Source organism: Callithrix jacchus, chromosome 13 (genome assembly GCF_049354715.1).
Source record: "Callithrix jacchus isolate 240 chromosome 13, calJac240_pri, whole genome shotgun sequence".
Classification (NCBI taxonomy): Eukaryota; Metazoa; Chordata; class Mammalia; order Primates; family Cebidae; genus Callithrix; species Callithrix jacchus.
In genome coordinates this window covers 59,793,318-59,819,786 of record NC_133514.1, presented here as the reverse complement: position 1 = coordinate 59,819,786, position 26,469 = coordinate 59,793,318, and the positions used below count along the sequence as shown (strand labels likewise).

General features: G+C 41.3%; 1 protein-coding gene across 31 annotated transcripts in view; it reads right to left on the bottom strand.

The window, feature by feature from the left end:
* Positions 1-26,469, bottom strand: part of DLGAP1 (DLG associated protein 1) — a 1,035,773-nt gene that overhangs the window by 213,905 nt on the left and 795,399 nt on the right. For all 31 annotated transcript variants that reach the window (XM_035269693.3, XM_035269689.3, XM_035269699.3 and 28 more), the window contains one exon: positions 23,131-23,371. In XM_035269693.3, the coding sequence (XP_035125584.1) occupies positions 23,131-23,371 (241 nt within the window). The remainder of the gene's footprint in view (positions 1-23,130; positions 23,372-26,469) is intronic.

Below are 26,469 nucleotides of genomic sequence, written 5' to 3'. Positions count from 1 at the left end.
CCTGGAGCCTGCAGGGCGATGGACACATAAGGGCCATTGTGTCTCCACACTCAGGAACAGCACTGATATGCTTAATGAGGACAGGCTGACTCCTTCCCTTCAGTCTTCCTGCAAAGAGCATGCCTCAACAGCTCTGGGGCAAAAGTAAAAGGCCAAGGTGCTGGAAAATAGGATACAAATTTTCTTACCCAAAGCTTTCTTGCCAAAGCTTGTAGGTATGAGAACCTAATGGGAGTCTGCAACAATAAATGTTGTTAGAGACGGAGCTTAACGAAGCAACATTGTGATCTGGATGCAGAGAGAAACTGAAGATATGACAAAATGATTTTATACAGACCACAGAGCTGGGACTCCAGCCAGAAGGGTATGTTGACTTACTAGGGGCAAGTAGGCAAGAAGCATCAGAAAAGCAAGCAGCACTAAAGTCTATGTCTTGGTAGAGAAAAGCTTCCCCAAATAAGAACTTGACAAAGAGGTACTCAAAAGAATACCGACATCTAGAAGATATCCGTGCCACTGAGTTTGGGAATGGGTGGAAAATGACTTTTAATATGGGATTTAAGAGAAGAACTGAGTTCAGCAAGGGAGAACTGAATGACACCAGAGTATTACACATGCAACTGTGGGTTGTATGGAGAATATCATGGAGAAATGAGTTGCTAAGGGACTGATTAATTAGTAAGCCAAGATCTAGTATTTATTGGCTTATCTCTTATTTACCCATCTGAATCCCCCTATCTGAATACAGTTTATATCTTAATATTTCATAACTTTTCCAAGTTCTCTCATTTTGCCTCTGTGCTCTGAGAAAAGAAAGGGAGAAAGACTGTGGTGTGAAGATCTCCATCTTTGGAAGAGGACTTCCTCTCATGCTTGTGATGGAACCAAAAGAAAATGGACCTTAGGCTGGGAGCGGTGGCTCACGTCTGTAATCTCAGCACTTTGGGAGGCTGAGGTGGGTGGCTCACTGGAGGTCAGGAGTTCGAGACCAGCCTGGCCAACATGGTGAAAATCCATTTCTACTAAAAATACAAAATTATTAGCTGGATGTGGTGGTGTGTGCCTATAATCCCAGCTGCTTAGGAGGCTGAGACCAGAGAATCGCTTGAATCCAGGAGGTGGAGGTTGCAGTGAGTTGAGATTGTGCCACTGTGCTGCAGCCTGAGTGAGAGAGTGAATGAGATTCCATCTCAAAGGAAAAAAGAAACCAGACCCTAGATTGTCTTGTGCATGCCTTTTCATTGCACTTAGAATACTGCACTGTAATCGCTGATATATTTGTCTGTTTTTCTGCATTGGTGCTGCCATTTCTGGAAGTAGAAATTGTAGTTTCTATGAAGGCAAGGATTATGTCTGCCTGATTGGAAGGGGCTCCTCGGAGCTCTTTGGTCACATTAAACAGGCACAGGAATTAAATCCTTCTACGGAAGGGATGCTGGGGCCACTGGATGACTTGGTGCTTAGGAGCAGAGGACCCCCAGAACATGAACGTCTTCTTGGCCAGGTCTGTAATCTCTTTTGAAATTCAGAATGACATTGTTTCATCCATGAAAAAATGGCAAAAGCCAGCATGCAACTCATTCTTTCTCATTCCTTTTTTTTTTTTTTTTTTTGAGACGGAGTCCCACTCTGTCACCCAGGCTGGAGTGCAGTGGCGTGATCCTGGCTCACTGCAACCTCCACGTCCAGGGCTCAAGCAGTCCTCCCACCTCAGCCTCCTGAGGAGCTGGGATTACAGGGCTGAGCCACCATACCTGGCTAATTTTTGTATTTTTTAGTAGAGACGGGGTTTCACCATGTTGGTCAGGCTGGTCTTGAACTCCCGACTTCAAGTGATCCACCTGCCTCGGCCTCCCAAAGTGCTGGGATTACAGGTGTGAGCCACTGTGCCTGGCTGTAATTCTTATCTGAACGAGAACACAGATCTGACCATTAGAAGACAAAATGCTTTTACTGTGAGAGCTGTGAATTCCTAGGTTGAAGTTTATATGCGGTGATCTGTATCCATTTCACCTGAGTGGTATCAGGGGTGGGGAAGTCATGTCTTATTACCCTAGTGCCCAGGATTCCAGCTTCTTGTCAAGGCTCCCTGCAAAGGACAATGGAAGTGTCTCATTTCTGCTCCATTTCCTGCCTCCCTCCTCTGCAAGAGCACTTCAGGAAGGGTGGAGGATAAGGTGAGCTGTTCAGGATACACATCTGGAGTTACGTGGCTTTAAATTTTGGGGCATACTCTACAACAAGAATTTAAAATCTTAAGTAAGCATAATCATAAGTGAGCTAAAGCTTGGAAATGGTAATGAAGCTAAAGGATATAAAAGGACCTGAATTAGCTTTTTCTTGGAGAAAATAGATTGTAAGAGCGTCCCTGACAGTACTTGTAAAAACACTCCTCATTGTGACTCAGATATGATTTTCCCAAACTTCTCTCCCAGGTGCACATCAGGCAGAAGGAAGAAGAGAGAGGATCAGGTTTCTTTAAAAACAGAAAGATTTTCAGGGAATGCTGTCTCTGCCTTTGAGATGCCTTGTACCTCTTCAGAAGCCTATAATTTGGATGAATCTACTCTCCAAAAAGACTGAGACACAAAAACTTTACAAAGTCTATTTGAATTAATTTACTCAACAAATATCTACTATTTATTATATGCCAGATACTAGGTATATAATCATGGGGAAAACATAGTCAGTCCTTCCTTCAAAGTGCTCCTATAAATATACATTTGCAAATGATGGCAAGTGCTATGAAGGAAAACTACATACAAGAAAACTCGAACCCAAGTCCTGGGCCCAAATAAAATTAGAATGCTGCCGCGCAACCAGACATGCGCCCCATCTCCCTACATGCCTTCCTTCACTCTGTGCTGGCCCATTCTGCCTCCAGATATTTACCCAAGACACCCCTGTAAGCCCCTTCCTAAGACTGAAGGATGTATTTTAAGAATGCTTCATTATAGACTGGGAAAGCACAGAGCAGTACTGTGCCAGCTCCTTTGATCTGATAAGCTTTGTTCGAATGTAAGCTGAACTGTTAGCATGTTTCACCTGAAGTTGAGTTCTCAACAACATACCAGTAGACTTGAAAGTAATTGCACGTGTCAACTGTATGCAACCCCTTGGTCATTAACGGAGACAGATTACACCAGGCTTTTCAGCCTCTTTTCAGTCTATGCAAAACACGTACATTTGCACTGGGTCCTAGAGAGTCACTGTAAAGCAGCAGTGTAGGAATGGAGGATTTAGCACATGGCATTGACATGAAAAGTGCAGGTTTCCAGACTAGCCTGTGAACCCCTCCAGGACAGGCATGATGTTCCCTAGCCCTGAACTCGGGGTTTGGCACAGAGAAGTTTTCAATGTTTGCAGGCCCGAAGGATTTGATAATACTTGATATTCCTCTTTTCTCTTCATTCCTACCATCGCCATGCCCAGTTAGTGCTGGAGTTGGAAGCAGACAGCGTGGGCATAAGGGTATGCACTCTTGCCTCTGCGATCTAAGGAGCCCAGGACAGGCCCAAATCTGGTTTCCTTTATACATCACATAATATTTAGTGAGTTTTCACAAAACTAAAACTCAGGTCTATAGAAGGTGAATCGCTGCTACTCCTACAGCCAGTGGGAAGCACATTTAAAACAGGGAGCTGCTGTTTTCTGTAGTGGAGAGAGGGGTTCTTCTTGTGTGGCTAAGTTCAGCACAGACAGCTTGGGACATGGGTGGATTTATGCTTCTCTGTGCCGTGGGCTGTCTCCGTAAATACCCAATGGGCTTTCATTTTACACTAGGAAAGACAAGCCACCATGAACGGAGACCTTCTTACATCCTCTTATCCTACTCCTACCAAAAGGAAGGAATATTTAGGGAAAATGACTTGAAGGGTTAGGACTCAAGTTTCCTTGTGATGAAAAATTCTCACCTGCCTCTGCAGATTTTACGCCCCCAGCCTTTTTCCTCCACCCCTAGTTTCAGACTCTGCAGAGGGACATGAATTTGGCATTTGTTTGTTGCTTTATCAAGAAGAGGTATAGGTTTACAAGGTTAAAGACTCTGGTCTAATGGTCTCCCCACTGCTCCCAGAAAAGCTCCCGTCAAGGACAGTGCTGTTGACGGTGGAGAGGAAAGCACAGCCCTCTTTTACTTATTTATTCCATATATATTTTTAAAGCATTCACTATCAATGTCACTGTTCTAAGAGCGGGAGGCATAGTAGTGAGCAAGACCGAAATGTTTTTTGGCAGGAATTGAGATGACAAATACCCAAGTGAATATTTAATTTCATGGAGCAGGAAGTGTCATGAAGAAAAAGTAAGCATTGCAAAGGACAAGCGATTGATCTGGGGTGGAGCCAAGCAGCCATGAGACAGAGGTGTGAACATGGAGTTGGGAGGTGGACTAAGGACCCCAGGGTCCTGGCAGCAGCGCTAGAGCCTAAGGCAGGAACGAGCTTGCTGGGCTCCAGAAGGTCAGAGCTCCCATGTGTGGGTCACAGTTCCCTGGTGAGTGTCTAATAAGTTACAGGTGCTCCTGAGAAGGCAGCACACAGAGGTGGGAGGGCAGGGCTGGGGAAACACAGGGGTGAGGGCAAGATGAAGGCCATTCTGTCTGCAGCAGAACAGTCCAGAAACACAACAGAGGAAGTCAGAGAGACAGGAGGGGCCACCCTGGGCAAGGCCTGGCAGAAACTTGGCTATAAACATGATGATCTCAGCCACAGAGTGTAAGAGGGCAGCACAAAAGGAAGTCAAAACAAAGCCAAGGGCATACTCTTGTTGTTCCAGGCATTTAAATCTGGTAAGAACTGGATAACTGAAGGAGATAAAAGCTACAGCTTGCTGCCCCTCCTGTAATGACTCCAGTGATCAATGCCTTCATCATACAAGTGAATCAGATCATATCGCCATGAATGATAAAAACTGTGTTAAAGAATAGCCAGGTGAATCGGCTTGTTTATAAAATGTTTATGCCCAAATGGTCTATGGGAAGAAAAATATAATGTAAAACAAAAATACCCACCGGTGAGACAACTACAACTTCAACTTCAACCACTTAAAAGTGGCTCACCTACACCACCCAGATCATCAGCCATGTTGACCGTGGTGAGGAATAAGACAGAAATCTAGCCGGGTGTGGTGGCTCACACTTGTAACGCCAGCACTTTGGGAGGCCAAGGTGGGAGGATCACTTGAGCCCAGGAGTCTGAGACCAGCCTGGACAATGCAGCAAAACCTCATCTTTACAGAAGAATTTAAAATATTAGCTGGCTCAGTGGTACCATCTGTGGTCCCAGCTACTTGGGAGGCTGAGGTGGGAGGATTGCTTGAGCCTAGGAGATCAAGGCTGTTGTGACTCATGATCATGCCGCTGCACTCCAGTCTGGACAACAGAGTGAGACCCTGCCTCAAAAGGAAAGAAAAACTAAAAAAAAAAAAAAAAGAAAGACAGAAATGCATCTGAGTGTGAGGATGTGGTTTAGGCATGGGGAGTATGGGGATGGGCTGTGGGAAGGGAGGCATGCAGAAATGTCTAAGGATGTGTGAGACCTAGCAAACTATTCCTGGGTTCTGGCTAGAGGTCTTTTTGTGAGGCTCACACTGACCCCAGCAGGGCGGTGTGGGGTGGGGGGCTAGAAGTTTTGGTTTTCTTTCTGTTCTGTCCTGAAGGCTGAGGCTGCAAACCCAGAATACACACTTACTGAGTGGGCATCTCACTGCACTTTTTGCCTTCTCAGCTCTCTTTGAGAAATGCAGCCCCACCTTTATTTCTTGCGGGTTCTAGAAGAGGTGGAAAACAGCCTGCACTGTAGTGGGGGTCAGCCCAGCATCACTGTGGTACTGAGCAGGGCTGGACTTTGGGAGCAAGAGCAGTGTTCGCTATGGGGCTTGCACTCCCAGCAGCTCACATTTCTCTGGCCTGGCTTTCCCTACTAGGCATGCAGGGTCTCTGCTGCAGTTGGCCAAGGCCTGAATATCCCGCTGGAAAGTCTCACCTGGGGCTCATGCTTCACCTGTGCCTGTTAACTTAGAGAAACACCGTATGGAAGGCCCTCCTTAGAGAAACACCTCATGGAATTCTTTAGCCTCAGTTATTAAGAGCTAATAGTGACCCACAGTGTTATTTTCTCCAAGTAGGAGATAGGTTGTGATTTTGAGCAGGCCCATTACAGGGAAACCATATGGGGTATGGAATGGCAGTGGTGTGGTGAGCTAGTTACTGGGAAGCTTGTCAAGCCACAGAACTGCCCTTCTAATTATTCCCTGGCTTATTGCAGCTGACACGGGGGGTCTCCCACAGTGCATATGGGAAAGCGGAGGCAATCACAAGTTTTAGTTAAAGTGCTTAAGTTACTACTTTTTGCAGCTAGCAGGACTATAAGTTTAAGCAAGCGCACCAAAAAGAAGTGGAATCAATTCACTCCTAACTGACTTACCCTGTTTGAAAGGCAAATTCGTAGGAGTAAATTTGTCCTACTGGTAATGTTTGTTTTAGAGAGTTATCCTTCAGATGTGCTAGGAAGGATAGGGTGGATATTTGTAAAAGCCCTAGTATTGGCCTTTAAAGCTGTTATTCTTTTCAATCAGTCCTCATCAGACCCTGCTTTGGTGCCAAAACCAGACGCAGGATATCGGGAGATCTACATACACACAGGATAGACCCTGAACCACCAGCAGGTACAGCTTGGGCTCATGTTGACTCGAGACCATTCTACCGTTTCTTTGTCTTGCTGCTTCTTTGCTGCTGTTCACAGCTGGATCAGCTGAGCTAGAGTTTGCACAGCTGCAACAGATTGGACTTCCAGTTGCCTTTTCCAGAACGTGCAATTGATGCCATAACCTACAAAAGAGATATTAACTCTACAACTGAGCAGATTAGGAACAAAGAATGATAAGAATGAGGACAAGGTCAATCCAAGATGGATGGCATTGAAGGCCTGTGGACACATCACTCAGACAACCGAAGTTTTTGCAGTAATTGGAAAGATTTGTGCATCTGGGGTACGCTTCAGTCTAAAAGGGGAAATGAGTAAATGTTACAGTGGCTTGTTAGTAGCTAGAAGTATGAGCGTGTGCAAATTGCCGTTTGGGATAAAATTAAGGCATATGGTATAAGATAGAAGCATGCGCAGTGGAGGCAGAAGGAATAAGCAGGACACTGATGAATTATGATTCTGCTCTTCTATTTTGAGTACTCGGAATTTGCTTTAAGTCTTCCACTTGATTGTACCTTCAGTAATCATAAGCATTTGCTGGCCCTTCCTCTGATATGAAGCGTGACACTTGTGGGATAGAAAGATGCACTCTTTGTGACACAGAGCACCCAGGAGAGCCTGGCGCACTGCAGATGTTCAGTGGGTGTCCACGGCGAGACTGCCGTGGAGAGTACCCATATTTGAACATATGGGAAATCCAAAAATAAAAGGTTTTGAGGATGATTTACCATGTTGGATTACATAGGAAAACAGGCAGCCAAGTGGGGACACTATCAGGATTCCGCCTTATTCTGAAACACCCACATTTCCTCACAGCATAGGCAGAGGATGTGCCCTAGGAAGCCAGCTTGATCAACCAATTCTGATCACAAGCTTCTGGGACTTTGGTGTTAACATCAGAAACAATTTCTTAAGAAAGAACTTTATCCAAGTGCCACAAGTTTCTTAATCTTCTTTTTTCAAAAAACGGTTTTGATTTGAAGTTAATTTCCGTGGAGACAGATATGGGTGTCCTGTTCAGTCATATAATCGTACGAAGACTTTCCATGGAAGCAAAGCAAAACAATGCATGATTTTCTAAGACAGGTTAGGGTTTTCCCACTATGCAGCTGAAATCTAGAAGTCATTTTTGAAAAGAATCACTACAAACTACACGCAGGTTTGAATAGTCCATTGTTTCTCAAACACAGCCATAGGTCATGCATGAGTAGATGGACGTACAGTCCCAGAAGGGGCGGAAATACAATCTCAGAAGGGATGACGATACAACCCTAGAAGGATGGAGATGCACCCTCAGTGGGAGGCTCTGGATAACCTGTACAGTTCCTATTAATGTTCATGATGAAACCTAAGCACTAGTCTGAAAATAAGCTTCAGTTTGCTCATCATCTTGGGTTGAAAGCCTCCTGTTGCACACAATCAGCTTGACTGTCACGGCATACTAACAGGTTTAAAAAAATTAACTGATTATGTGGGTTGTTTTCTCTGAGATGGAGTCTCACTCAGGCTGGAGTGCAGTGGTGTGATCTTGGCTCACTGCAACCTCCACCTCCTGGGTTCAAAAGATTCTCCTGCCTTAGCCTCTCTGAGTAGCTGGGATTACAGGCACGTGCCACCATGCCTGGCTAATTTTTGTATTTTTTAGTAGAGACAGGGGTTCACTGTGCTGGTCAAGCTGGTCTCGAACTCCTGACCTCAAGGTGATTCCCCTGCTTCTGCCTCCCAAAGTGCTGGGATTACAGGTGAGAACCACTGCGCCCAGTCGTGTTTTAAAATTCCGCAGACAACACCTCAGATGTAGTTTCTTTTTCTTTTAGATGAAGGCTTTACAATGCTTTGAAGTAACTTGTCCTACAAAATACGGGTTGGGAAATACCAGCCTTTGGTAGTCTTGTCCAAGGCAGTGTAACCATATGAATGGAGGAAACTCAACTGCTTATTTCTGGGATCTCATTCCTGCCACATTCACTCAAACAGAGAGTTCCAGAAGAACATAGGCCAGAAAATAGAGAACTGGCGAGCATGGCTATTTTTACTTTTCCTAAAGTTTCCCCCAGAGCTGTTAGAATGGATGAGAAATGGACAAATGCCTTTGAGTTCTCTCTGGAAAAGAGTAAGACAAAGGGAAGGCAAAGGAAAAGTCAAGGAAGAGGTTTGAGAAGGGGAAGGCACAGACTGCAACAAATGTCACCAGCTAACTCAGTAGCACCATTTCCACTAGAGCTTGCACAGTGCCGCACTGAGGTGTACAGGTGTCCGAGAAAGCATTATCCTTTGTTTCATTGCTTTGACATGGCTCATGATGCAAGGTTTCGTAATCCTCTTTCAGTGTGGGTTTGTCAATATCACTTTCTCTCTGATTGGATAACGATGATGATGATTTGCCAAGACTCTTCACAATTCCACCCAGCACTTCATTTTTTCTATTTTCAAAAGCACTTTCCCTTTCTGAAAACACAGATGGTTGACACTATCATATTAGAATGCGGCTGTGACAGAAACCTTTTTTCTTACCATAATTGCTTGGGGAGTTTTTCTAGCTGGAACACAGGTACAACTGAACGCATGCCCCTGAGAGCTGAGCTTTTGTTGGAGTAAGGACTACAAAGGCATGGATTTATGTTTTTAAAGACACCATGAGCTGGTTTTATGTAGCTTTATTCCTTTGTCCTAAAGTCCCTTCTCTTCAAAAACCACCTGCAGCTGTGGTTTGCAAATTAACTGCCTCTGACATCTGACGGGGAGGGAAAAAACCCTACAAAAATCTACAAAACCTCACTTGCTACCAGTCTGAGGGTCAAGGAAGGCAAGGGAAAGCACATTTTTAAAAAAATTTAGTTTTAATGTTTAAAAAGAATTTATTACTAGAAGGAGATGTTATATACTTAGCTAAATAAGTACAATAGCATAGCAGCACATTTCTGGAGGTCATCTCCAATGATCCAACACAATAATCACTGTATCCAAAAGATTTCATTTAATAAAGATATAAAAAGGGTGCAACCTGAAGGATATGCTGACATGAGATGTCTTATTGCTTCCAATAAGACGAAAACAATGAAATATTAGCTATTTCTTCTTTAAAAATAGTTTCTTGGCTGGATATGGTGGCTCATTCCCATAATCCCAGCATTTTGGGAGGCTAAGGTGGGAGGATCACTTGAGACCAGCCTGGAAAATATAGTGAGACCTTGTCTCTAGAAAAAATTTTAAAAGTTATCTGAGCACGGCGGCTTGTGACTGTGGTCCTACCTACTCAAGTGGCTGATGTGGGAGGATTGCCCCAGTCCAGGAGGTTGAGGCTGCAGTGAGCTGTGATTGCACCACTGCACTCTAGCCTGGGGGACAGAGTGAGACTCTGCCTCAAAAAGTTTTTTTTTCTTTTATTATAAAAGTGAAACATGTACACCTCAGAACATTTGAAAACTACAGTATGAAGTGAAAAACAAAACCATTTTGGTTTCAATATCAAAGATAACCATTTTAACATTCTAGTGTATTTCTTTCTGGTGTTTTTTTTTTTTCCTGAGCAAAAATTCTTGACACATGCTGAGTTATGTGTGTATGTACACAAACACACCATTTTGGATACTGCTTCCATGTCTTGTGGATTTCTAGTTTTATATAATACCAAAGTTCTCCCCCTTCCGATATTATTATATACTCTTTCTAAACATTTTTGGGCTGGGTATGGTGGCTCATGCCTGTAATCCGAGCCCTTTGGGAGGATGAGGTGGGCAGACCGCTTGAGGCCAGGAGTTCAAGACCAGCCTGGGCAACATAGTGTGATAATGCCTCTAAAAAAAAAAATTAAAAAATTTTTTTAGAGATTTTCATATGTAGCTTGGGTTGTTTCTTATGGCTTGGATCGGTGCAAAGAGTGGAAGTTTGCCTTTTTTTTTTTTTTTGTGGACATTCGAAACAGAGAAGAGACCTCCATCCCAGCAGCTTTATACTATCTTATGAGCCTTTTGGAATTATGATGCATTTCAAAAGAAAGCTAGAAAAAAAAATAGAAAGAATATATGTTGATGTAAATCCTCTATAGATTTTCTCATAGTTTTATATTCACTCTAGAAATGTGATCAGCAGTCCATGAGGTCTCTTTAGTTAGATGTTTATAGGCAGAAATTTGAGCCCAGGTTAGTACTGAGATTCTATTAGCACCACTTAGGTATTTGCAGATAAGAGGGGAAAAGGAAAGAAGGGTGGGTAGGCATTTCACCTCCATGGGGCTTTGGACAGAAAAGTACAGAGAAAGAACACAAAGGGATGAACAGCCTGAGAATGAAACAGAAGGCTGGTTAATGTTAAAGACTTTAAATAAGCAGGGTCACAAAGTAGTAACGGAGATCTTATTATTATTATTATTATTTTTGAGATGGAGTTTCACTCGTTACCCAGGCTGGAGTGCAATGGCGCTATCTTGGCTCACTGCAACCTCCGCCTCCTGGGTTCAGGCAATTCTCCTGCCTCAGCCTCCCGAGTAGCTGGGATTACAGGCACGCGCCACCGTGCCCAGCTAGAGATCTTATATGAGTGGTAGAAACTTCAAGACTGCTGTGTGCCAAAGTGCTTGCATTCTGTTGACTTAAGTAATTTAGAAAGTGTTAAGGGCTTTCCGATTGTGACTTTCTCATTCTCTTTTTCTGAGAATGAGAACAGCTCTTCATGTTTCAGGTCACTAATTTAAAAAAAAAGAGAAAGTTGCTTTAATTTGTGGCAATTTAACCTGGATTTACGTCAACATTCTTTTCATGTAAAGGGATACAATACATGCATTACTACTAAAACCAGAAAAGACATTAAGGTAGCTGCCAGCTGGAATTTGACAAACACAAGGCAATTCCATAAGCAATATAAATAGAGAAGTTCTGATAATATTATTCTTATTATTTTTGAGTTAGAGTTTCATTCTTGTCGCCCAGGCTGGAGTGCAATGGCACAATCTCAGCTCACTATAACCTCTGCCTCCTGGGTTCAAGCGATTCTTCTGTCTCAGCCTCCCAGGTAGCTAGGATTACAGATGCCCACCACCATGCCTGGCTAATTTTTATATTTTTAGTAGAAAACGGGGTTTCACCATGTTGGCCAGGCTGGTCTTGAACTCCTGACCTCAGGTGATCCACCCGCCTCAGCCTCCTAAAGTCCTGAAATTACAGGCATGAACCACCATACCCAGCCTATCAGTGTTATTTATTTATTTATTATTATTATTATTTTTTTCTGAGATGGAGTTTCGCTCTTGTTACCCAGGCTGGAGTGCAATGGCGCGATCTTGGCTCACCGCAATCTCCTCCTTCTGGGTTCAGGCAGTTCTCCTGCCTTAGTCTCCTGAGTAGCTGGGATCACAGGCATGTGCCACCATGCCCAGCTAATTTTTTGTATTTTTAGTAGAGACGGGGTTTCACCATGTTGACCAGGATGGTCTCGATCTCTTGACCTTGTGATCCACCTGCCTTGGCCTCCCAATATCAGTATAATTTTAAAGACAAGTTATATTCTAGTCAAGTTCAACTCTGATTGCTGCCTAAATCGTCTTAGATATTTGAAGGACAATGGATAGCACTATGTTTGAGGATTCTTTGTCTTCTTTAAAAAAACATCAAGATTGTGGAGTTTTTGTTTTGCTTTTGTCCTATGATAGTTCTTTTTAAGAAAAAAAAAAACTAATAAATTTAGCCCATAAGTTGCGGAATGGTAGAGAACGCTGATACCAATAAGAGGCATTGTATACTGGGTACAGTAGCTCAGTGTGACTGACTGGTCTCCCACTGTGGCTGTCCATGTGACAGTTGGGTCATGTTTGGTGGGGGCATTTCTAGAACGCGTGGAAGAAATAATTTTTGTATTCAACAGGTAGATGATGTTATGTGATAGAAATGAAACAGTGCCTGCCCACCTATCCTCTTCTAAGGAAACCGCCCTGCTTTTCAAAACCCTTATTGAGGGAGTTGTGGCCAGTTGAGTCACTGGAATCTCAGAAGGAGGGAGATGAAAAAGTAGCCAGAGAAATAATGGCTGAAAATTTCTCAAATTTGGCAATTTGGGAAAAAATATGGGCAAATCCAATAGACTTTCCTTCTCTAAAAGTTTCTAAGTTATATTTGACATTTGAAGCAAGAAGTATAACATTGTACAATGTGGCTCTTCATGTATATGTAGGAAATATTTAAGATAATTTTAAATAGGAGGGGGCAAAGAGACTTGAAGGGAGGTAAGGTCTCTATACTTCTTCCAAGTGGCAAGTGTGGATACTAGGAGATTTTTGTGGTGATGGAATGGTTCTACATCTTGATTATAGTGGTGGATATAGAAATCTACAGGCAATAAAAAAAAGGATTATTCATACACATTGTAACAATGTCAATGTCCTGGTTTTGGGATATTGTCAAGATGTAATTGTTGGGGAAACTGAGTGAGGGGTACAGGGACCTCTCTGTACTATCTTTGTAATTTCCTAATTATCTATAATTACTTTTAATCAACAACATAAAATAAAAGATGATTGAAAGAAATTTCTTGAAAATGATAAAAGCAAACATCAAAGTCTCATTGTGATTCTCTGACCACAATCAATATTTTAGAAAAGAGAAATGTTTTCAGAAGCAGTGTAGTGGACAAGATGGATGCACTGATTTTCATACATTTTAAAATTTCATTACGGGGCAAATATGTAATGGAATAAGAATGTTAGGCGAAAAAGAAATTTAAGGTTGGCTTTGAAGAGAGTCAGGATGGCAGTTCTAGCCAGAAATTCAGGAAGAACTTCTGTCTTGATTAGATCTGATACTTCCTGTGAGACATACATCTCTACAGCATGAAACTGGGTAAGTAATGTTAAGTTTAATAATATTATGTACCCTTTGAAACCATAAAATATTCTAGGGATAAAAGCTAATTAAATTTTGACAGTTTGTCATAGTTTTCAAATAACTTAGACTAGTTATTTTCTTCTGTAAGTTTAATTAGAAGTTATAGAATTAGAATTAGTATTTTCAGTTATATTGATAATTAGAAGAAAAAGTAAAACAAAAAAAAGAAGAAACATTCTCTTGTATGTTGGTGGAAACTGCATGTCAGTAGAATACCAGCAGATGGCAAAGAAAGCTTTCAAAATGTTGATAGTTACACAATCATTGATTTGTCATTAAAATAAATGTAAGACTGTTTCAAATGCCAATATAGTAAAATCATGGTATTATTCATTGTGGTCATCTTGTTTTTATCAAGGACACTTGGCAGCAGGAAAAGTTTTCCCTGAAAACGTGACAGAAAGTCAATGGCAGGAGGTATAGACAGAAATACAAAATTTCAGGTCTTAGATTTACCACCTGGGGCTGAATAATGTTACTCTTAAAGTGGCTTTGCAGCACGATCCAACTGCCAGTATTAATTACATGGAGGGTTTCCAATTGCTATTACTTTGCTGTATTTGTTAGAGTCTAATATGAACTGGATCAGACAACTCTGGATTATGGACGCTTTTATAAAAGGCGGTTTCTTCTGCTGTAAAAGTGCTTATGGGCCAGGCATGGTGGTTTATACCTGTAATCTTTGCACTTTGGGAAGCTGAGGCAGGAGGATTGCTTGAGCCAAGGAGTTTGAGATCAGCCTGCGAAACATACTAAGACCTTGTCTCTACAAAAAGCAAAACAATACAAAAAAACCAAAATTAGCCAGATGTGGTGTAATCCCAGCTACCCTGGGTGCTGAGTTAGGAGGATTGCTGGATTGTTTGAGCCGGGATGTTGAGGCTGCCAGGAGCTGGGATTGCACCATCGTACTCCAGCCTGGGCAGCAGAGTGAGACCCTGCCTCAAGAAAATAAAAAAGGTGTCTGTCTGTGGAGGTATCATAAAGGAAAAAGTGAATGATGAAGCTGCACATTGAAAGAGCCTGTTTTTCTAGTCTGTGTTTCCGATTGACCTTTTTAACTGGGTTGCTATTGCTCACATCTTTGCTCCACAGTTCAATCAGGAGACCCATCAGATCAGAATTACTTTAGTGCAGGATTTCTTTACTAAACCCAAGGGCAGACTCCTGACCACTTCATCAGCCTCAAAACAGAATTTGCCACCTGCTTAATTTACACAGGAGTTGGCAAAAATTATTTTTTCCATTTAGTGCTGTCTGACAATACCATGACTAAATCAGGGGATCGGATATTTGATCTTCCAAATCCGCATAATGTCAAAACGACTAAGTGTTATAGGAAATTTTAAACCCAGAGAGTATTTTCTTTCTATGGGCTTTTAAAAAAATTTAATTTCAGTCTATTTTTTTTTACATCTTTTTCTTTAAACAGATATTTCACAGACAAACCAACATGAGAGGCCATGTCAATAATATGTGAATAAACATTTCTTTAAAAAAGATAATTTTTCAGAAATTACTATAGAAAATACAAGTTTCAAACATGGCAGGAGCTAAATCCATATTTATGAGAGGAAATAATGAAAGAAAAAAGCTCCTAGGTCTCTTATTCCAGAAATGGATTTGCATTAAATTATTTTAGATTATACCGTACTTTCCGAGGCATTTATTGATGATTACAGAGAGAATTTCACTTACTAGCTGTGGGGCCTAGTCAAGTTGTATAAACCCTCTAAGTCTTATTGTTTTTTCTCTGTTTGATTAAAATGATAATATCACATACAAGTCATAGAGCATTCATTAGGATTACATTAGATACTCTATGCAGCTGGTTTGTATGCTTGTCAAATAGTAAGTGCTTAAAGGTTAGCTATGATCATTATTATTAAACTAAGCCAGATTGAGACATTTAAAATCAAAGCCGAAGTAGAGGCATTCTAATTTGTAATTTGCAGAATGCTTCCTTATGAATGATCTCAGGCAAACCTTACAACAACCTCGAAGGCCGGGGTGCCAGAAAAACCTGGAAGCCCCTTCCCTGTTCGCCATGTAATAACCCCACCTGTGTGCTAAGATAGAGTTGCTTGTTGGCTGTCTGTAAGGCACGGCCCCCAAGGTTCGCACTCCATTCCCAAGAGGTGATTTATGTACTTTAAAACAACCACAGGAGATGGAGGCAGACAGTATTCTTCAGATTTTAAATCTTGCTCTGTGTCTGATAGGACTTTTGCATTTTTATGACTTCTTAATGTTATAGAGGAATCCTACCTCGAGTGCCCCGAAGAAGAAACGAAAACTTATAACCAAAAGTCTTTTGAAAATCATCTCTGTCAGTTTCCTTCAGTGTAAAAGCAGACAAGCTGCCTCACAAGAGGAGTAGGTTGTGTCATAAATCTTGCTCTTTTTCTTCGTCTGAGCCTGCAAGGGTGGAAGTATGCGATGTCTCCAGTTCCACTTGGAGAGATTCAAAGAAGGAAAACTCATTAGCAGAGGGATGAGGAACCAGTCCAGGCAATATCTGAATATTTATTATTTGATTTTATCTTGAATCGAAAAGAAAGGTGCTTTGTTCAGAAAGCTTCTGATCGATATCTGTCCCTTCGACTTCTGAACCTTTGCCTCCCTGCTTTATAACAAGAATCTATTAATTAACTTGGTGCTTGGCAGAAATAAGTGAGCTTTCTCTGAACTCTAAGAATTCTCCAAAAATGGTCACTAATTCTGGGAAAAGGAGTAGCACTGTAATCTTATTTTATACATGAAGAAACTGAAGTTCAGATTAACTTCATACTCAAGCAATAAATAATTTGTAGAGCTGGGAACCAAAGGAACAAAGGGCTGTTTACTGAGACACCTGGGTTTCTTATTCTGACCTCGCCCCCAGCTCGAGGTTCACCACTTTCCTTCATTTCCTTACCTTTAAATGGGTTCAATGAATTAGATTGGTGCAGCAGACTTTTTCTGTAAAGGGCCAGATAATAAATATGTTTGGCTTTGTGGGCTAAAACATTCCTTTGGCTGCTCTGTAGGAACTACTCAACTCTGATTTTCAAAGAGGGAACTATTGTCAAGGTGCGGTGGCTCACAGCTGTAATCCCAGCACTTTGGGAGGTCAAGGTGGACAGATCATGAGACCATCCTGGCCAACATGGTAAAACCCTGTTTTTACAAAAAAATACAAAAATTAGCTGGGCATGGTGGCACGTGCCTGTAGTCCCAGCTACTTGGGAGGCTGAGACAGGAGAATTGCTTGAACCTGGGAGGTGGAGGTTGCAGTGAGCTGAGATTGCACCACTGCACTCCAGCCTGGAGACAGAGTGAGACTCCATCTCAAAAAATAAAAGAGGTAACTATTCAACTCTGCTGAAACTTCTGTTTACAGATAGCAGGTAAACAAACGGGTGTGAGTTTAACTTACAAAACTTACAAAAACAGGCAGCAGCTTGGACTTGGTCCATAGGCTATAGTTTGCAGACCACCAGACTGGATGGTGTAGAAGTTTCTTTTACTGCTAATATTTGATGACTTAACTTGTTCTAATAGCAATGCCATTTCTCTAGGAAAGTCACCTTGATTATTCAATCATCTGTGGCTTGTGCAGTTTGTAGAGTACTTAAAGATTTTTCTGCAGCTTCTCCTTTCTTCTTCTGTTTTTACATGCCTGCTGTGTGTATTGCAAATACAAATTATTATCTTAATGTCATTCTGTTTAGGGTTTAGGGTTTGTGTGTGGGAAGAGTGGGGAGCGGGGAGAGAGGGGAGCAGGGTGTTGGAATTGGAGGGTAGGGTGCATGAAGACGGGTTAGGTGTGGTCTCCTGGGTAGGATGACTGACTCAGAATGAAGACCCAAACCTGCAGGAGAACCTTCTGAATGTTCTGACCTCAGATGATCAAAAGGTTAGCTGCTTTTGCTACTTTTTCTTTTTTTTGAACTAAGTCTCACTCTGTTGCCAGGCTACAGTACAGTGATGCGATCTCAGCTCACCGCAACCTCTGCCTCCTGGGTTCAAGTGATTCTCCTGCCTCAACCTCCCGAGTATCTGGGACTACAGGCGTGCCCCACCATGCCCAGCTGATTTTTGTCTTTTTAGTAGAGATGAGGTTTCACCATGTTGGTCTCGATCTCCTGACCTCGTGATTGGCCCGCCTTGGCCTCCCAAAGTGTTGGGACTACAGCCACTGGGCCCGGCTTGCTTTTGACATATTAAGCAAGGCTTAAGCAATCATTTCAAAGCTACCAGGAATGGGGTATGGTGTAAGGTAGAAAGATGGAAGACCATGTCTCAATTTAAGGGGAAATATGATTTCTCCTGTTACAAAAATCAAACTGTAAATACTTCTGTAACTGTGGTCCCAAGCCATATCTAAGAACGTAAACTCTGTTGACTCTCTGGCTGGAAAGCAGCACTGCTTTCCCATGGGGGACACTGTACCCTCAGTCCTTACGCCCCTTCCTGACCTATGTGACAGAGAGGAGGGCAGTTCAACTGCATCATTGTTTAAGAAATTCCTCTAATAAGAAAATTAGAGTATTGATTGGGGACAGTGGCTCACACCTGTAATCCCAGCACTTCAGGAGGCTGAGGTGGGAGATCACTTGAGTTCAGGAGTTTGAGACCAGCCTGAGCAACATAGCAAGTCTTCATCTCTACAAATTTTTTTTAAAAAGTAGCCAGGCATTGTGGAATGTGCCTGTGATCCCAGCTACTCTTGAGGTTGAGGTGAGAGGATCACTTGGGCCTGGGAGTTAAGGCTGCAGTGAGCCATAATCACACCACTGAACTGCAGCGTGGGCAACACAGCAAGACCCTGCCTCAAAATTAAAGAAGAAATAAATAAAAAAGAAAATAATATAGCACACAGGCCAAACTTAGGAGTAACAGTGATGCAAATGAATCTATTTACTCTTTTTATAAATTGTATTATTGCTACATAAAGTTTCTTTGGAATTTCAAAGTGAAGAATATTTGTAAAAACCAGAGAGTATGCTGAGTGTGGTGGCTCATGCCTCTAATATCAGCACTTTGGGAGGCTGAGGCAGGTGGATCACATGAGCTCAGAAGTTTGAGCCCATCCTGGTCCACATAGTGAAACCTCATTTCTATAAAAAATACAACAAATTATCAGGATGTGGTGGCATCTGCCTGTAGTCCCAGCTACTCAGGAGGCTGAGGTGGGAGGATCGCTTGAGCCCGGTGGTTGGGTGGGGCGGAGGTTGCAGTGAGCCGTGATTGCACCACTGCACTCCAGCCTGGGTGACAAAGAGAGACCGCATCTCAAAAAATGAAAGAAAATTAGCCAGGTATGGCAGTGTTCACCTGTATACCCAGCTACCTGGGAGGCTGAGGTGGAGGATCACAGTCCAGGAGTTGGAGGCTGCGGTAAGTCATAACCATATGACTGCGCTCCAGCCTGGGTGACACACGGAGAGTCTGTCTCAAAAAAAAACAAAAGCAAACAAACAGAACCCCCCATCCCAAGAGAATATACAACATCATAGTTTGCCTACTTCTATCAAGGAGTATTATTTCTATTCAAATGTTATATTTGACATTAAAATCATAAAAAGTCATAACTGCTTATTTTTAATTTTTAATATCTCCCTAACGCTCTTCCATCTGCCTCTCCCCCACCAACTACTTGGTGGGAAATCACTGCAAATGATTTATTTTGCGTCCTTTTTGAAGGTATTTTTTCTGTATGTTTACAAGCGTGTTCCTGTATTTGGCCGGATGTGCATCCACGTATGATTATTAGACAATGTTTCTGCCTATTCAGACTACTCGTACCACCATGTACAAGTCTGCCTAGATACAATGTGATAATGCCTTTTGATAGGTCCTAGGAAATATTCAGCACCAGAAGTAAAAGAAAAACGTAATCTCAAACACGTACAATTGCATTGGTATATTCCTTCAGAGGCAGGTTTAATCCAATACTCTGAAGTGGAGGTCTGGGTATATTTCCAGCATCAACTTCTACTTTTACCTAAAATATTTAGATGACTGAGGCAAGGGTTCTTGTTTTTTAGTCATGAGGTTAACTGACTGATCTTTTTCATTCTACTTTCCTTTCCTAATATTCCTACTGTAACATTGCACTAATATATCCTCCTCTAATATTGCCTGTAGTCCCAGGCACTGTGGTTTATATGAAAACTTGTTGAGTCTATTGGATGGAGAGAAATCTGGGTGCTTGAAGTAGATTTTAGGCTGAAAGAACCTAAGATTCTATCATAGTTAGATAAACCACGAAGTCAATAAAGGCAAGGAAACTAACTTTAAGTCACTGTAACTCTATCCCTCATTTGTTCTGATTTGCTGAGATGTCTCCATTCATTCTTGCTCACCTACTAATAGCTAGAGAATCCCTGTGGCCATCTAGAGCTGAGCCCATCTTCATAATTCTCTCGTGTGGCATCAGACTCTTGTCTGTGATTTCATTTTACTAACATGAATAAAGAACAAGGCTGGAAGAGAAAGATTTAATAGCATATTTTGCTGAAAATTTGAGCAATTAAAATGGGCTGACCCAAATGTCCAAGATTCAGAATGTGGATAGCTGAGGAGAAAAATTCTACCAATTAAGGACAGTTGACAAAAATGAGGAATTTTTTCAGGACAAAGAGTAAGTTTAGGAAAAATGGAATCTGTTGAGTATCTGAGAACAATGGGCAAAGGAAGAGAGGCAAACAGAAATCTGCGTCAAGTCCTGCTAAACCGAGATATGTATCCGACCGGAGTATGTGCGGAAGTCAATACAATTAGAGCAAAGTCATTTCCCAGGTTTCACAGATGAGTGCATTCTTTCAAAAATCAGTAGGTCATGTAAGAAAGTTAATTTTCTGCATTTTTCTACAGGAAATTCTATTTGATTCAGTATAAAACAGAAACTAGTGGAAGAAAATTAATATGACAATACTGAGATCATGTGAGAAAAGAAGGAAATGTGTGTGTGTGAAAGAGAGAGAGAGAGAAAGAGAAATACCGCACAGGAGTAGTAGGAGGGCAGAATGAAGGACAGAGACCCTTGTCATATCAAACAATAATGAATTTTTAAAGAACAAATCCATGTCATAGAGAAACTGTGAAAGGGAATATTGGAAAAAAATATCCTATATGCTTACTTAGTTAGAATCTACTATAATGCTTTAGTACTTAAACTGTTTATTTTTCCATGCCTGTGAAGATGATACATCATGTTAATTTAATGATTCTGGGTGAAGTACCAGCTGCCCTGTGCAAACACTCAGCATTTTATGCACCACCAACCCCAGAGGTAAGTCATATCTTTCTGCCTTAAATCCTTGCGGCAGCAGCGAAGCCTGGAGCCTTCCCCAAGAGAGCTGCAGGTGGAGGTGGCTCCGTACTTAGAATTTGGAGAGCCCAAGAATCACCTCTGTGCAGCTTTGATTCACTTCTCCCCATTTTGGGTGTTTTCCCACATAGCATCTCTGGCTAAAGCCCTTTAGATTCAATTTGGATTTTAAATGAAACTATATAAGAGCCCATTTATCTCCTGCCCTGATAGTATTTTAGCAAATACTACAAACACGACAAATAGTTCCACAGTATAAGTATTTCTCATGCAATATTTGGGATATACGTATCCGGCAGAATTATTCACTCTTTACCTGAAATTAAAATTTAACTGGACAACCTGGATTTTATTTGGCAACTCTATTGCTTGAGCTCTGGGAGCCTCCGGAGTATCTGAGAAGGGTCTTAGGAGGACAGACCCGTGTGCGTCTGGGGCAAGGAGCACGGGGCAGGTGCTGAGGCAGGGAGTTAGGTAAAAAAACAAAACCATGCAAATCTGACAGGTGAGCAGAGAAAAGCCATTCCAGGTCTCTCACTACTTTATCCACAACACCACCTCCTGAGGGGGAAGGAGTGAGCCAGCAGCCCTTTCCTTCCTGTTTTCCTGACAGCACTCCTTGTGACTTCTGCGCCAGGATCTGCATTTTATGTATTTAAGGAAAAATTTCAGCTGGCAGGCAATGAGTTCATCATAGAGAACAGACCAGACACTGGGAATGGGTTGTGTATGGGGTGGTGGTGGGTGGGGTGGGGGGTGGAGTAACAGGACACACCAAAAGACACAGTGATACGCCACAGGCACAGGGTAGACATTCCAAATCACACTGCATGAATGTGCACACACACACACACACACACACACACACATGCTCATGGTTGATTTTTCAAAAAATATTTTTTTCTCTTCATAAATAACTCTCATTTAATTTATTAATGTGTGGCTGTTGTTAGAGAATTTCCTAGTGAGTAAGAACGTAACAGACATCCACCATCTCTGGTCTGGAGGTAGCCAGCTAGGGTCTGAGCTGCTGGGCTCCCACTGAGCTGCTTGGCCAATGCGAGGTCTGGAAGGATTTCTTCTCCTAACATTGAGATCTCAGTCTGCCGTGGTCAAGAATGAACTCCTCTTGTTTAACTGGTATTCTTTTTTTTAAAAATAAAATTGTCACCTCAATTCTATACATCCAGTTACAAGGATTTTAACTTGGATTTGAGAACCTTTTAACTCTTAAGCCTTCAAAAGTTTTAGACTGAATGATAATTACTAATATTGGATGCACCTAGAACTAAAATGGAATGATAGAATATTCTGACACAGGCTTTTCTTTCTAATTTATTCATCATTATTTATCTCGACTCTAAGTTTGATGATCTTTGTGTAGAATATGCTATATTGTAGTTATGCTAAGTTCAATCATAAAGTTAAGTCTAGTAAGACAGTGGGATTTTCTTTTTGGAACTCAAATGTTTTATATATATATCATATGCACACATTGTCATACATAGCCCACGGCTAAATTAGTATGCAGGTTCCAGTGTCATGGAAACTCATTAAGCTTTTCTGTGTCTCTGTGCCTAAAATCTACCAACAAAAAATACAGTTTAACCACACACGCTGAAGTACAGTTTAGAGGGAAGAGGAGGTGCTATTTATACAGGATAGATAGAAGTTTTAAAATAGTGAAATAAATCTGCTTTCTGTTAAAATAAAACTCATAAAATGTGCGGTCAATATTCCTGGGTCATCCATTTCTTCCTTCTTATTTTCCCACAGTGATATTTTAGGTCTTCTGGGACAGTCACTTTTGTGGGTATCTTGGAACAAAACAGTCATTTTAATTCTGTGATGGCCACAAGCAGGGTGTCTGGTTTATTTAGGGTCGCAGCCCTCAAAGGCCGAACCTAATTACTGGGAGGAGGAGCTGGCGGGGATCAGCTCCTAGGACCTGTGTGGGGATCTTGGAAGTCCCTCCCTGCTGGGCTGTGCTGTCCTGCCTCATGGTGCTGTAGTTGCAGTTTGCCCTGCGGGCCGAGATGGAGATGAGAAGTGGGTGTGGGAGAGTGGCCAGATGTGGCGAAGGCAGGTAGGGAAGGAAAAACTTTGGTCTGTAGGACATGGGTGTTATCTTGTTCCTGGCAACTATGCGTGATGACACAAAGGCACAGTCTTTGGGGACAGTCGTGCCGTAGCCAGCACAGAGGCCAGGCTGGTTGCGGGCCCGCACACTCACCGGTGCTGCTCTGGATGGTCCTGACGGTGGTGGTGGTGCGCGGCGGCGAAGACGACCTCAGGGACACGCACTCGTCGTCTTGGGAGCAGCCCTTCTCGATGGCCCGCACGTAGCTGTGGCTCCGCATGCGGAAGCAGCCGGGCATGGGCAGGTCCAGCGCCTCCACGGCCTGCGACTCCAGCTCACTGAACACGGACTCGCACACGGACTCGAACTGCCCGTTCACTTCCATCTCGCTCACCTGCGGGCAGACACGGGCGCTGTGACACTCGCTTCCTGGTGGAGGAACAACCTCTCCAAGCGTCTGGGAACTTCAATCCCCAGAAGAAAAAGCAGTGTCTGGTTATGTTAAACTCAAATGCGTTTTATTTCTGTTCTGTTACAGGCTATAATTGAATGGCATTTATCTTATAATTCCAAACAATCGATTACTTTTTTTTTTTTTTTTTTAACTTTTAGTAGAGATGGGGTTTCACCACGTTGGCCAGGATGGTCTCGAACTCTTGACCTCAAGTGATCTACCAGCCTGGACCTCCCAAAGATTACAGGAATGAGCTACCACCACCGCCCTTGATTACATTTTTTTTTTTAAAGGGCATTATTTGTAGAATGCAAGGAAATGTGGGACTTATTTCAATGCATGTTATTCTTATTTATAAACACAAACTTGGAGAAGAATTTTATCAGTCCACTGTCAGAGTTCATGTATTTCGGTACAACTTTTAGCATAAACATTTTAGAAATGAGTATTTTTATAGTGCCTTTTGAAGTGACTAGTTTGTCAAATAATTTCAGTGGTAAGCTTAATTTAGTGCATGGTATGGAAACATGCCCTATATTTTCTGGCAAGATACCCACATTCTGCACAAAAATAGACTAAACTCAGATATGTCAAAATCTTGAAAAGCACCATCAAGATTTTCAAACTATTTACAAGTTTCAGTCTTCTTTAAAAAAAAGCCCATATGGGCTGAGTGTGGTGGCTCACACCTATTACCCAGCACTCTGGGAGGCCATGGTGGGAGGATCACTTGAGCCTGGGAGGTAGAGCCTCAGTGAACCCTGATTGCACCGCTGCATTCCAGCCTGGGCAACAGAGAGAGACCTTGTCTCAACAAACAACAACAACAACAACAAAAACTGATAAGATTCATAAATTGCTCATTAATGTATTTAAAAAATTTTGCTACAGAAATATTTGTTGTAATTGGAAAAAAAATCTTTGAATTGGGGCCCTCTTTTTTTTTTTGAAGAATAAGTTTTTATTGATTTATATTCCTCCTATATGTAATGTACGTTAGGTTTGAGCCCCATTAAGAAAAAATATGCTTGACTAGATGTTCCATCAACTTCTCACTTTTTAGTTGACTTGCTAGAGATTCAGGAGCATTTCTCAATTTTCTATTACCTTCCAGGATATCTTATCTCTATTTTTCTAATATCAAATTCATAAGGCATTGGGAATTTAATAAATTAAACTATAATTAGGTTTAGAACACTTACTGAAAACCATTACAATTTTTGGCTGTCTCCTCATTTTGTATTATCTGAAGTTGTGCTCCAGTAATGACTAATTTCTTTAAACTTCAGATAAAAGTGACCAATTACCTTAGGCATAGCTATGGAAAGAGACATGCATTTCTTAATAAGAATGCTTTACATTTTAAAAATGCTATTTTCACATTCTTTATCTGTTATGTGAAATCCCTGCACATTTTCCAGACTAATAAGTATATGTGTCCATATTAGAAAATTATATCTCTATATATCTTTGTTTTTAAAGAAAAAGATGGACATACATTTAGAGGTAAAGGAACATATCTGCAGCTATCAAATGGAGTGAGAGAGAGAGAAAGAGTGAGCAGGTGAGCCAAAATCTTAACAATACATACATTTCAATCTGGGACAAGGATATACAGGAGAATCTTTCTATTACATGTGTGATTCTTTTGTAAGGTTACAATTATTTCAAAGCCCAAAACAAAGCAACTATATATGTATGTATGTCTATATACATCTACAAATATATGGGTGTGTGTATATATACGTATATACACCCACATATATAATATATGTGTATAATGTTTCATTTTTTCGCCTTTTAGTCAACATGCCAAACTTTACAAAGAAATAGCAAAATATTTCCTTCAAGGTAACAACCATTAAACTCAGAAGATTATCTTTCCAGGTAGTATATATGCCCACTCTTTAACTTTGTATAAAATTTGAATTATATAGTAAATTTAATTCTGCAACTTGTTGGTTTTTTACTTAACCCTCCAGTTAAGTAAAGCATATATGTACATATATATGATCTTGCTTACTGTAGCCTTGACTTCTGGCACTCAAGCAATCCTCCCGATTCAGTTTTCTGGGTAGCTGGGACCACAGGTACACATCATCATGCCTGGATATTTTTTTTAAGCTTTTTTTTTTTTTTTTTTTTTTTTTACAGATAGGGTTTCTAAAACCCTGTCTCTAAGCTGTTGTCCAAGCTGGTCTCAAGCGGTCTTTCCACCTCCACCTCCCAAAGTGCTGGGATTAGAGGTGTGAACTATGGCTCCTGGCTACAGCTATATTCTTAATCAAATTCTCTTTCATTCCTTTTTAACCTTTTATTTTCATTATACACAGATAAAGAAAACGATACAAAATAAATATATAACTTAATGAATTATAATAAGGCAAGCACCTTGGAACCACTACTCAGATCAAGAAACAAAACTTTTCCAGACACCCTAGAAGCCCTCCACATACCCCATATTCACAATCTGCAATCTCCCTCTAAGAGTACGTAATTAATACCCTGAGTTTTATTGCTATCACTTTTGTGCATTTCTTTATAGTTTTTTTTCTACCCAGAAAATGGGTAAGACAAACTCTAGAGCCCAGGAATACTAAATCTGATACATTTAAAAATTCACCTTTAATATACAGTTATTTTGATTTATCTATTGGGAATCTGGTTTGTTTGACCCCCAGAGCTTCCCATAGTCTGGATTTTGCTGATTTTATACAAATGTTGGAGCTCATCATGTTCTTCTGTATTTTGTATTACCTGAAAATTGGAATCCAGATTCAGATATTTGATCAGATTCAGGTTCAATCTTTTTGGCAAGGGTAGAGGGCATGTGTTTATTTCATCAGGAGGCACATTATGTATAGATTATCTCTCTTTTTATGTTGTTAGGAGTTATCTATGCTCAATGCCTAGATCTGTTAATCCTTGGGAATTGCAAAATGGCAATAACCTATAATTACTTTTACAACTACTAGTTGGAATATTATCTTTTATATTACTTGTTTACTTAATGATTTAGTTCATATAGGAATGGTAGG